Source organism: Ovis aries, chromosome X, assembly GCF_016772045.2.
Source record: "Ovis aries strain OAR_USU_Benz2616 breed Rambouillet chromosome X, ARS-UI_Ramb_v3.0, whole genome shotgun sequence".
Classification (NCBI taxonomy): Eukaryota; Metazoa; Chordata; class Mammalia; order Artiodactyla; family Bovidae; genus Ovis; species Ovis aries.
In genome coordinates, this window is record NC_056080.1 from 128,547,938 (window position 1) to 128,559,244 (window position 11,307).

The window sequence follows — 11,307 nt, forward strand, 5'->3', positions numbered from 1 at the left end:
CGAACTAGAAGTTGTCACGAAAATAAGCTCTGGTCTCTCCAGTGACCAAAAGTTTGCACCAAAAGTTTGCACCTGCCCAAGAAGGCTGGTCTCAAAGCAAAGTACCCAGACTAGACATAAATAGAGTTCTTGATTAGTAAATCAAAGAAGTGAAGGCAGGATGAATTAGGCGGGAAGAGAAACTTCCGTTAGTTCAATCGGTTTGCTTTACAACCTTGGCTCTGAAAGAAAGGGCAGCCAGCGCCAAACACTCAAGAGAGAACAGTTACTTACTTTGGGAGGGGATCCCAAGGATCGAAAACTTGGAGACAAAGTGAAAAACGCTAAATGGGGAGGAATTAGCAATTCTGAGACCTACTCCTCACCTTCCCCCCGCACTCAGACTCTCTCCACCCACCCCCCAGCTCAACCCCGACTCCCGAATCTCTCTTTTGACGCCGATCCCCTTAGATGTGATTGGAGTTCCTCCCTTTCTCCTCATCCGTCTTCCCACACAATTACCCCCCCGCCACCTCAACCCCCAGGATGGTGGCTAAAGATGGGGGAGGAGGGGAGGTTGTGGGAAAAAGTTAAGTGCACAACTGCGAACTGGCCCTGATCACTAGCCTGAAAGCGATCTGCCCACGTCTAACGCTTGTCACCAGCCCCCTCCCGCATGGGTACTCTGCCTCTGCAAGAGCCCCTCCTTTACCTCAGATTCTTCCTTGGCTTTAGAAAGAACCCCCTGCTCCCTTTCGCCGTCCCACCCAAAGAGCGACTGCTGGTCCAGGGAGGCGTTCTTAGGACTCAGTGAGGGCGACGCAAAGGTGGTGGCAGGGGGAGAAGAATCCGAGTCCCACCCACCCCCACCCTCCCCGCCCAGGGCTGAGAACCAGGCGGCGGGCGGCGACGAGTAACTGTCCCTCACCTCCTTTAAGTACCAGCGACGGTGGGGGTAACGGCCACAGCTTACCTGTGAGTCCCCCGCCGCCTTCCTCCCCGTAGCCCCGACGCCGCTGCAGCACGAAGTAGTCATTGGACCTTTCCATCATCCACAGCTTCAGCGCATTTTTCAGGAGCACTTCCTCGGGCTTCAGCCACATCGCGAAGAACTTTATGCCGCCCTGGAGCAGCCACCCAGATACCCTCCTCACCTCACCCCTCCACTCTTTTCCTCCCCTCTACTTCTCCTCCCACTAAATCTGCCTCAGGCGGCAGCCGCTGGAGTTCTGGTTTTCCACACTTCCCCCAACCCTCCCTTCTCTCCCACGTAGGCAGCGAGATTGCCAATTCCCTCCCACAGCGCTAACGCCCGACTGGGAAATAGTCCTGTTCCTTTCCCTTCTGGGAATTGTAGTTTGCTTTCCGCTTTTCTGTACTCAAGCACCTGGAGCACGGGACTACACTTCCCACAATCCATTGGGGTGAGAACTGGGTGCGCGTCCTTTCAAAGCGAGTCCAGGCACCAGTTAAGTGGCTTTTGCCAATCGAAAGTTTAAAGCGGTTTTTGGAGCGAATAAGTGAGGCCCGGGTAGAGAGGTGTTGTTTCTTCTCATCCTTTTACAGCTGAGGGTGTTAAACTGTAGTAAATAGTTTCTGGAATTTGGGAGTAACGAACGGCCATTCTGGGAAGGAGCTGTAGCAGTAATTAACGTTTTGTTGTTGTTCAGTAGCTCAGTCGTGTCCAACTCTTTGCGACCCCATTGACTGTAGCCCACCAACCAGGCTACTCTGTCCATGGAATTCTCCAGGCAAGAATACTGGAGTGGGTTGCCATTTCCTTCTCCAGAACTAACGTTTAATGAGCTCTTGCTGCTGCTGCTGCTGCTGCTGCTGCTGCTAAGTCGCTTCAGTCGTGTCCGACTCTGTGCGACCCCATAGACGGAAGCCCACCAGGCTCCCCCGTCGCTGGGATTCCCCAGGCAAGAACACTGGAGTGGGTTGCCATTTCCTGCTCCAATACATGAAAGTGAAAGGAGAAAGTGAAGTCGCTCAGTCCTGCCCGACTCTTAGCGACCCCATGGACTGCCCACCAGGCTCCTCCGTCCATGGGATTTTCCAGGCAAGAGTACTGGAGTGGGTTGCCATTGCCTTCTCTTACCGTGTACTAAAGCGATTTCACTTACAATGTCTGACATAATCCTTACAGAAGTCTCACAATGTATATCTCATTCCCCACTCTGTACATAAACAAATGTGCAGTCTGGAGTGACTTAGCCAGAGTTACACAGAAAGTGGAGCCTGATACTATTCATTGTCTGATTGAAAAATCTTTCTTGAATTTTCTGCCCATACAATAAAAATATAAAATCTCCAGAAACCATATAGTGTTTTTCACACCGTGTGCTCCTTCCTTCCCAGATTTGTTCTAAATATTGTAATCAGCCACAGAAAATGTCGTCCAACTTTGCTTTACTGGATATAATAATTTTTGAGCAATTTTTTTCTTCAGTTCTTTAAGAATCCCTTTCAGGGCAGCCTGTACCTTGTTAATGATATGCAGCTGCCTAAACACTTTGAAGTCGGTACTTTGTGAAACATCATTATGAGAAATTATTTGAGGGACATTTTTATTTACTGCTGTCACTAAGCCCACCAGAATTAAAGAGGCTTCTCTGGTGGCTCAGATGGGAAAGAATCTGTCTGCAATGCAGAGACCTGGGTTCAATCCCTGGGTCTGGAAGATCCTCTGGAGAAGAAAATGGCAACCCACTCCAGTATTCTTGCTTGGAGAATTCCATGGACAGAGGCTACAGTCCATGGGGTCGCAGAGTCAGATAAGACTGAGCGACTAACACACAACAACTGAAAGTGAAAACGTTTATAGGAAGGAAAGAGTTGAGAGGCAGCGTACAAAAAAAAGGGGGGGTCTCTTGGCAAGCTATATTGAGAATGAAGCCTCAAAAATATGACTTAAAAAAAATGGGGTGGGGCACACCCAGATGCCAAGGAGCCATAAAACTCTGCCTCAGAGCAGCATCTGTGGCTTAACCCTCACAAAACGTGGGCCAGTTCAAAGAAAGCAGGTGTGTACTACAAGCAGGGATTTTTCTTGAAAGTGAAAAAAAGGCCAATTTGGGATTCTTTTTTTCTAAAATGCAGTTATTAGTCCCAAGGCAGCTTTTTGGAGGCGGGGGGCAGGGGTGGTCGGTGTGGGGGGAGTGGTGGCAGTGGACAGCAATCTTCCCAGAGCCGGAACTGCAATGTATCCTTGGGGAAAGCCATCCTAATTTGGATATGTATTAAGGAAGATAATTTCTTAAATCTTCCTGGTGAAAGATCAGTAAATGTGGCAAATAAAAAGAGGTGTGAAGTATCCTTTATTTTTTACCTTTCCTTCTCCTTTTTACTTCCTCATCAAGCCACATTCTTTTCCAACACCCTTAAACTATAAGAGTTGTGGCAAGGGCTGTGCAGAGCTGGATGATTCTTCTGTCTCTTTACTGGGCAACTCTATTCAGATAAACCCACATGCTCCCTGTTACAGAAGTGGACCCACTTTTGGCTTGAAGCAGGGCATTTAGAGAGCTCCCGCTGTTGTGAATAAAATAAAACACGTTTAAATTACTCCTGGAATATAACATTTTGTCTTGATCATCTACTATATTTCAAGCCTTTGCAAATAGAAGTATTTTTCTTAAAATGACTTTAAAAATAGACCATGTCACTATTCAATTGTGTATATTAGTGTACATTATTTTTTAGAGAAGAAGGACAAGAATTACAAACTGCCATGGATATCACTGCTGGTACTGTGCTGGTAATATCTATATCTATCTATGACTGGATGCACAGATAGTCATTTGACCCTCATTAATAAACTTGTACATTTTAACATCCTTAGTTTGCAGATGAACAGGAGGCTCAAAGAAATTAACTTGCCTAAAATCAGATAACTAAATAAATGGTGGAGCTAGGGTTTGAACCTGGGTTTGTCTGAGTACAATATGTCTGATAATATGGTTTATAGATACCTCAAAGACAATATGTCCAAAGCGTAATTTTTTTCTCTAGTATCCTCCCTCCCCAAAGTTGTCTCTTCTACTACATTCTCATAGTTCCAAGCACCACTGTTTACCAAGATGCTCAAGCTAAGAACCTTGGAATAGTCTTCCCTCCCCCCACCTTTTTTACATTTAAAAAAATGAGGTGTTAGTTTCAGGTGTACAGCAAGGTGATTCAGTTTTATATACATAAGATTATTTTCCATTATAGATTACTATAAGATATTGAACCTTGTTCCCTGTGTTATACAATAAATACTTATTGCTTGTCTATTTTATATATAATAGTGTGGATCTGTTAGTCCCATACTCCTAATTTATCTATCCCCCTTTCTTTTTGGAGAAAAGTGTTTTCTGTATCTGTGACTCTATTTGTTTTGTAAATAGATTCATTTTTATTGTTATCCTATATTTGTCTTTCTATGTCTGGTTTACTTCACTTAGTACGATATTTTATAGGTCCATCCATGTTACTACAGATGGTATTACTCCATTCCTTTTTTATGACTGAGTAATATTCTCTCATGTGTGTTTATTTATATATATATGTATACCACATCTTCTCTATCCATTCATTTCTTGATGGGCATTTAGGTTGTTTCTACATCTTGGTTATTATGAATAGTGTTGCTATGAACACTGGGGTGCATGTAAGGGGTGCACTGAGAATAGTCTTAAACTTCCTACTCTCACCACCTGCACTGTTACACACACACACTACTCTTTTTCTTTTCAAAAGTCCATTCCACCCTCCTATTATCACTTCAGATAAGCCTCACATCACTTTTCTGCTGCACTGTAATAGTCTCCCAACTCATTTGTCTACTACCATGCTCGTTTTCTGATTTATCCAAGCCACATATTTATGGACACAATGTTATACAATGCAGGGCTGAATACCCCATTTATCCAAAATTCAGTCTCCCAGCTGACTCAGCCTTCTAAATCAGAGTCTCAAACACCTATGTGAAAGGTACTGGGAAACACCAAATAGCATTTCCAAACCCTGTGCCATGCAAAGGCTTAGGCTGTCACTCAAGATTCCACTGGATTCTTATTTGAAGTGAATTTCACAAGCTTAGTTGATATTTTACAGTCTGAAGCAGGTTTAGAAGCAGTAAGATTCAAAACAGGTGGAGCATTGCTAGAGGAGAGCCATCTAAAACTTTAGTACTCAAAGTACAGACCCTGGACCACCAAAATCTGCATTACCAGGGAGCTTGCTACTAGGTTGGTGCAAAAGTGAAAGAAATTCAGAATCTCAGAACCCATTCCAGGCCTTAGAATGAGAGCGTGCATTTTAACAAGATCCTGGTAATTTGTAGGAATATTAAAGTTTTAGATTCTCTAATTGAGTGGTGGCTGCGCAGGCACAGGAGGGCCTAGAGGAGCTATCCCACATTGAAGGTCAGGAACAGTGGCGGTAAGGAGATACCCCTCATCCAAGGTAAGGAGCAGCAGCTGTGCTTTGCTGGAGTAGCCGTGAAGAGATACCCCATGCCCAAGGTAAGAGATACCCCACGCCCAAGGTAAGAGAAACCCAAGTAAGATGGTAGGTGTTGCAAGAGGGCATCAGAAGGCAGACACACTGACACCATACTCACAGAAAACAAGTCGATCTAATCACACTAGGACCACAGCCTTGTCTAACTCAATGAAACCAAGCCATGCCCGCGGGTCATGGTGGAGAGGTCTGACAGAATGTGGTCCACTGGAGAAGGAATGGCAAGCCACTTCAATATTCTTGCCTTGAGAACCCCATGAACAGTATGAAAAGGCAAAATGATAGGATACCAAAAGAGGAACTCCCCAGGTCATTAGGTGCCCAATATGCTACTAGAGATCAGTGGGGAAATAACTCCAGAAAGAATGAAGGGATGGAGCCAAAGCAAAAACAATACCCAGCTGTGGATGTGACTGGTGATAGAAGCAAGATCTGATGCTGTAAAGAGCAATATTGCATAGGAACCTGGAATGTCAGGTCCATGAATCAAGGCAAATTGGAAGTGGTCAAACAAGAGATGGCAAGGGTGAATGTCGACATTCTAGGAATCAGCGAACAAAAATGGACTGGAATGGGTGAATTTAATTCAGACGGCCATTATATCTACTACTGCGGGCAGAAATCCCTCAGAAGAAATGGAGTAGCCATCATGGTCAACAAAAGAGTCCAAAATGCAGTACGTGGATGCAATCTCAAAAACGACAGAATGATCTCTGTTCGTCTCCAAGGCAAACCATTCAATATCACAGTTATCCAAGTCTATGCCCCAACCAATAACGCTGAAGAAGCTGAATGGTTTTATGAAGACCTACAAGACCTTTTAGAACTAACACCCCCAAAAGATGTCCTTTCCATTATAGGGGACTGGAATGCAAAAGTAGGAAGTCAAGAAACACCTGGAGTAACAGGCAAATTTGGCCTTGGAATGCGGAATGAAGCAGGGCAAAGACTAATAGAGTTTTGCCAAGAAAATGCACTGGTCAGGGTAAACACCCTCTTCCAACAACACAAGAGAAGACTCTACACATGAACATCACCAGATGGTCAACACTGAAATCAGTTTGATTATATTCTTTGCAGCCAAAGATGGAGAAGCTCTATACTGGCAACAAAAACAAGACCTGGAGCTGACTGTGGCTCAGATCATGAACTCCTTATTACCAAATTCAGACTCAAATTGAAGAAAGCAGGGAAAACCGCTAGACCATTCAGGTATGACCTAAATCAATCCCTTATGATTATACAGTGGAAGTGAGAAATAGTTTTAAGGGCCTAGATCTGATAGATAGAGTGCCTGATGAACTATGGAAAGAGGTTTGTGACATTGTACAGGAGACAGGGATCAAGACCATCCCCATGGAAAAGAAATGCAAAAAAGCAAAATGGCTGTCTGGGGAGGCCTTACAAATAGCTGTGAAAAGAAGAGAGGTGAAAAGCAAAGGAGAAAAGGAAAGATATAAGCATCTGAATGCAGAGTTCCAAAGAATAGCAAGAAGAGATAAGAAAGCCTTCTTCAGCGATCAATGCAAAGAAATAGAGGAAAAGAACAGAATGGGAAAGACTAGAGATCTCTTCAAGAAAATTAGAGATACCAAGGGAACATTTCATGCAAAGATGAGCTTGATAAAGGACAAAAATGGTATGGATCTAACAGAAGCAGAAGATATTAAGAAGTTGCAAGAATACACAGAAGAACTGTACAAAAAAGATCTTCACGACCCAGGTAATCATGATGATGTGATCACTAATCTAGAGCCAGACATCTTGGAATGTGAAGTCAAGTGGGCCTTAGAAAGCATCACTACGAACAAAGCTAGTGGAGGTGATGGAATTCCAGTTGAGCTGTTTCAAATCCTGAAAGATGATGCTGTGAAAGTGCTGCACTCAATATGCCAGCAAATTTGGAAAACTCAGCAGTGGCCAGAGGACTGGAAAAGGTCAGTTTTCATTCCAATCCCAAAAAAAGGCAATGCCAAAGAATGCCCAAACTACTGCACAATTGCACTCATCTCACATGCTAGTAAAGTAATGCTCAAAATTCTCCAAGCCAGGCTTCAGCAATACGTGAACTGTGACCTTCCAGATGTTCAAGCTGGTTTTAGAAAAGGCAGAGGAACCAGAAATCAAATTGCCAACATCTGCTGGATCATGGAAAAAGCAGAGTTCCAGAAAAACATCTATTTCTGCTTTATTGATTATGCCAAAGCCTTTGACTGTGTGGATCACAATAAACTGTGGAAAATTCTGAAAGAGATGGGAATACTAGACCACCTAACATGCCTCTTGAGAAATCTGTATGCAGGCCAGGAAGCAACAGTTAGAACTGGACATGGAACAACAGACTGGTTCCAAATAGGAAAAGGAGTACATCAAGGCTGTATATTGTCACCCTGTTTATTTAACTTCTATGCAGAGTACATCATGAGAAACCCTGGGCTGGAAGAAGCACAAACTGGAATCAAGATTGCTGGGAGAAATATCAATAACCTCAGATATGCAGATGACACCACTTTTTTGGCAGAAAGTGAAGAGGCGCTAAAAAGCCTCTTGATGAAAGTGAAAGAGGAGAGTGAAAAAGTTGGCTTAAAGCTCAACATTCAGAAAACGAAGATCATGGCATCTGGTCCCATCACTTCATGGGAAATAGATGGGGAAACAGTAGAAACAGTGTCAGACTTTATTTTGGGGGGCTCCGAAATCACTGCAGATGGTGACTGCTGCCATGGAATTAAAAGACACTTACTCCTTGGAAGAAAAGTTATGACCAACATAGATAGTATATTCAAAAGCAGAGACATTACTTTGCCGACTAGGGTCCGTCTAGTCAAGGCTATGGTTTTTCCTGTGGTCATGTATGGATGTGAGAGTTGGACTGTGAAGAAGGCTGAGTGCTGAAGAATTAATGCTTTTGAACTGTGGTGTTGGAGAAGACTCTTGAGAGTCCCTTGGACTGCAAGGAGACCCAACCAGTCCATTCTGAAGGAGATCAGCCCTGGGATTTCTTTGGAAGGAATGATGCTAAAGCTGAAGCTCCAGTACTTTGGCCACCTCATGCGAAGAGTTGACTCATTGGAAAAGACTGTGATGCTGGGGAGGGATTGGGGGCAGGAGGAGAAGGGGACGACCGAGGATGAGATGGCTGGATGGCATCACGGACTCGATGGACATGAGTCTGAGTAATCTCCGGGAGATGGTGATGGACAGAGAGGCCTGGCGTGCTGTGATTCATGGGGTTGCAAAGAGTCGGACACGACTGAGCAACTGAACTGAACTAAACTGTGTTTCCATACAAATTGTAAAATTATTTGTTCTATGTTGTGGTCCTTTAATGGAACAGAACTTGGCGGTCTGGAGTTGACGATAAGAAAATGAAAGAGAGAAAGAGAGAGAAAGACATGGGGACCCAAGCTCTGATGGAGCAAGCGTGCTTTATTAGCAGAAATGTAGGCTTATATATCTTTAGTAAGATGATTACTCAGCTATTACACAGGATGAAATTTATCAATAGCCACAATATGGATAGTCTAATACATACAAGCTCGCTGACGCTGAAAAGAGTCACTGAAGGGAGTTACTGAAAGGAATCCAAGCAGATACCCTTTCCCACGACCTCAGTCCTGAGACTTGCACACAGCTCTACTCGTTCTCAGAACAGGAACTGATAAGGAACAGAGAATCCTTGAGAAATAGAAAACAGCATGCAGGAATCCTCCTGTTAAATGTTCCCTGACAACTTACCCTTATTTATTATATTTGTTAAAAGGGTCTTGACTAATTGAGGTTGTTTAGTTTTAACAATTTTTGCATAAAGGCAATGGTAAACAACAAATATAATTGTAACAAAAGGAAGGGGAATACAAGCTTGTATGAAATATGATTGATTATAATGAAAGAAATAGTTACTATGACTATAATTACTCTCTGTGAAATGTCCAGTCTAAGTTCTAAGTTCTTTGGTGTTCACAGCAAGTTTTCAGATGTCTCATTGTTCAGGCCCAATCTGTTTATCGACGACAATTCGAGGATGAGGGGGGTGTCATTTTATCGTCAAGCCAGCCAAGAAGTCCTTTGTCATGGTAATGTTTTATCATAGTATTAGTAACTTTTTATGTTACTTGAGTAGCACAGTCATACATAGTACTGTTAATATCATCTGAGCAGTTAGATAACCACATACCATGGGGTCTCCAATCGACAATTGTATGATTAGCCATAAACATTAATTTTCTTGATTTTGGATTTTGGTCCCTTTTGATATCCTGTTCATGTCTAACTGTCTACCTATTTTCCTTTTTAGGCATTTGGGAATCCAGTCTCAGGGGAAAGGGGGTGATGACCACTCTGGCTTTTTCAGGCTGTACAGGGGCATCATGGGGTTTTGAGTTTCCTTTGCCTGTTTTCTGTCAGGGTGTATTAACAGAGGGAGATGAGAGTCCATGGAATGATAAGGTGACTTTTTTCAGCATTGTCTAGGTGTTGGTCAGGGAATATTTTTGTCATACTACCATTTGGAAATTTGTTGTATTCTGGAAGAAACACTTAACAAGAAAGTTAAAGGTATATGGCCCAAAGATTAAGAGAAGTAGAAAAGCTGTTTAGGGGCTACCAGGAGAACTAGGACCAGACATTGGGTTCATGACATTAATGTTTCTCTAGGTATGAGAAGATGCAAGAATTTGGGCTCATAAAATCTTTATCTGAAAACATCTGACTGTCTGAAAGCTGGTTTTTCTGTTTTTTTTTTTTTTTTTTTTTTTCCCAGAGCATAGAGTGTCTTATTTTTGATTTCTGCCCTGAACTCCTTTCAGGGGGTGTTGAAGGTCAGCAGCTTGCAGTGGTCATGATGTAATCTTTGTAGAGGCAGCTGGTGAGTATCAACTTTCAGTCAGTAGGGTCCCTTCATAGCCACATATTTGACCGTGTTTGGGGGGCATTTTATGGCCATTGTGTCTCACGGTGTTGGGAAAGCTCATTCCCAGGTTTAGGGAAGATTCCATTGATAGGCCACTCAGTGTGCTGTTATTGGACCAGGCTTTGCAAGTAGCAAAAGTCTCTAGACCACTGTCTTACTAGCCTCTCGGTCCAGGAAAATATTTTCTCTTGTTGTTTTTTCCCATATCTAGAGTTACATTGTTACAATCATTGATGTCATATGGAACTGCATATCAGCATTATATCACAGGCTCAGTCATACATTTGTTAACGTAAGAAATTCTTCTGAAACAAGTGACATAGAAAATAATATAGCTATAGTTAGCACTTATTAGTAAAATCATGTCTTAAGAAACCCGTATCATGCATAAAACACTTTTCTACTTGTCATAAACCTTTTGTATACTTTTTGTATTTATCTGTACATTTTTTTTCTCATATAGAACTTTCTTTCTGGGTTACATTTTCCACAAACCTTTTTTACACTTTCTGTATTCATCACTTTATTTGTCCATTCATAGAATAGCCATCTATAAGCCATACTTCTTTGTTTTCTTAATAAAATGTAGTTTCATTTCTTATACCTTTTTTTTACTGAAAATATGTATTGTACCTTTTTTTTAGAAACCATGAACTGTTGTTTAGCTCATTTATAAATTAACCTCAGCAATATTATCCAGAGGTAAAGACATACATACATATCTAGACAGACAGAGATCTCATAGTTTTCTGCTTTAAGATTTAAAAGGTCTGTTTGTCTCCCACTTTTTTTTCTGGCTTGAAGTTGTACTCATCTGTCTAAGGCTGACATCTCAGGCGAAGTGGGTTGTCTATTTCAATAATGTGATAAGATATAAGCTTTTACCTAGGCATGTTTTTACCTAGGCA

General features: G+C 42.5%; 1 protein-coding gene across 3 annotated transcripts in view; it reads right to left on the reverse strand.

Moving 5' to 3' along the window:
* Positions 1-1,210, reverse strand: part of TBC1D8B (TBC1 domain family member 8B) — a 76,128-nt gene extending 74,918 nt beyond the window's left edge. For all 3 annotated transcript variants that reach the window (XM_042242586.2, XM_012107605.5, XM_042242587.2), the window contains exon 1: positions 953-1,210. In XM_042242586.2, coding sequence (XP_042098520.1) covers positions 953-1,082 — 130 coding nt within the window. In that variant the 5' untranslated portion in view covers positions 1,083-1,210. The remainder of the gene's footprint in view (positions 1-952) is intronic.
* Between the last annotated feature and the right edge of the window lie 10,097 nt (positions 1,211-11,307).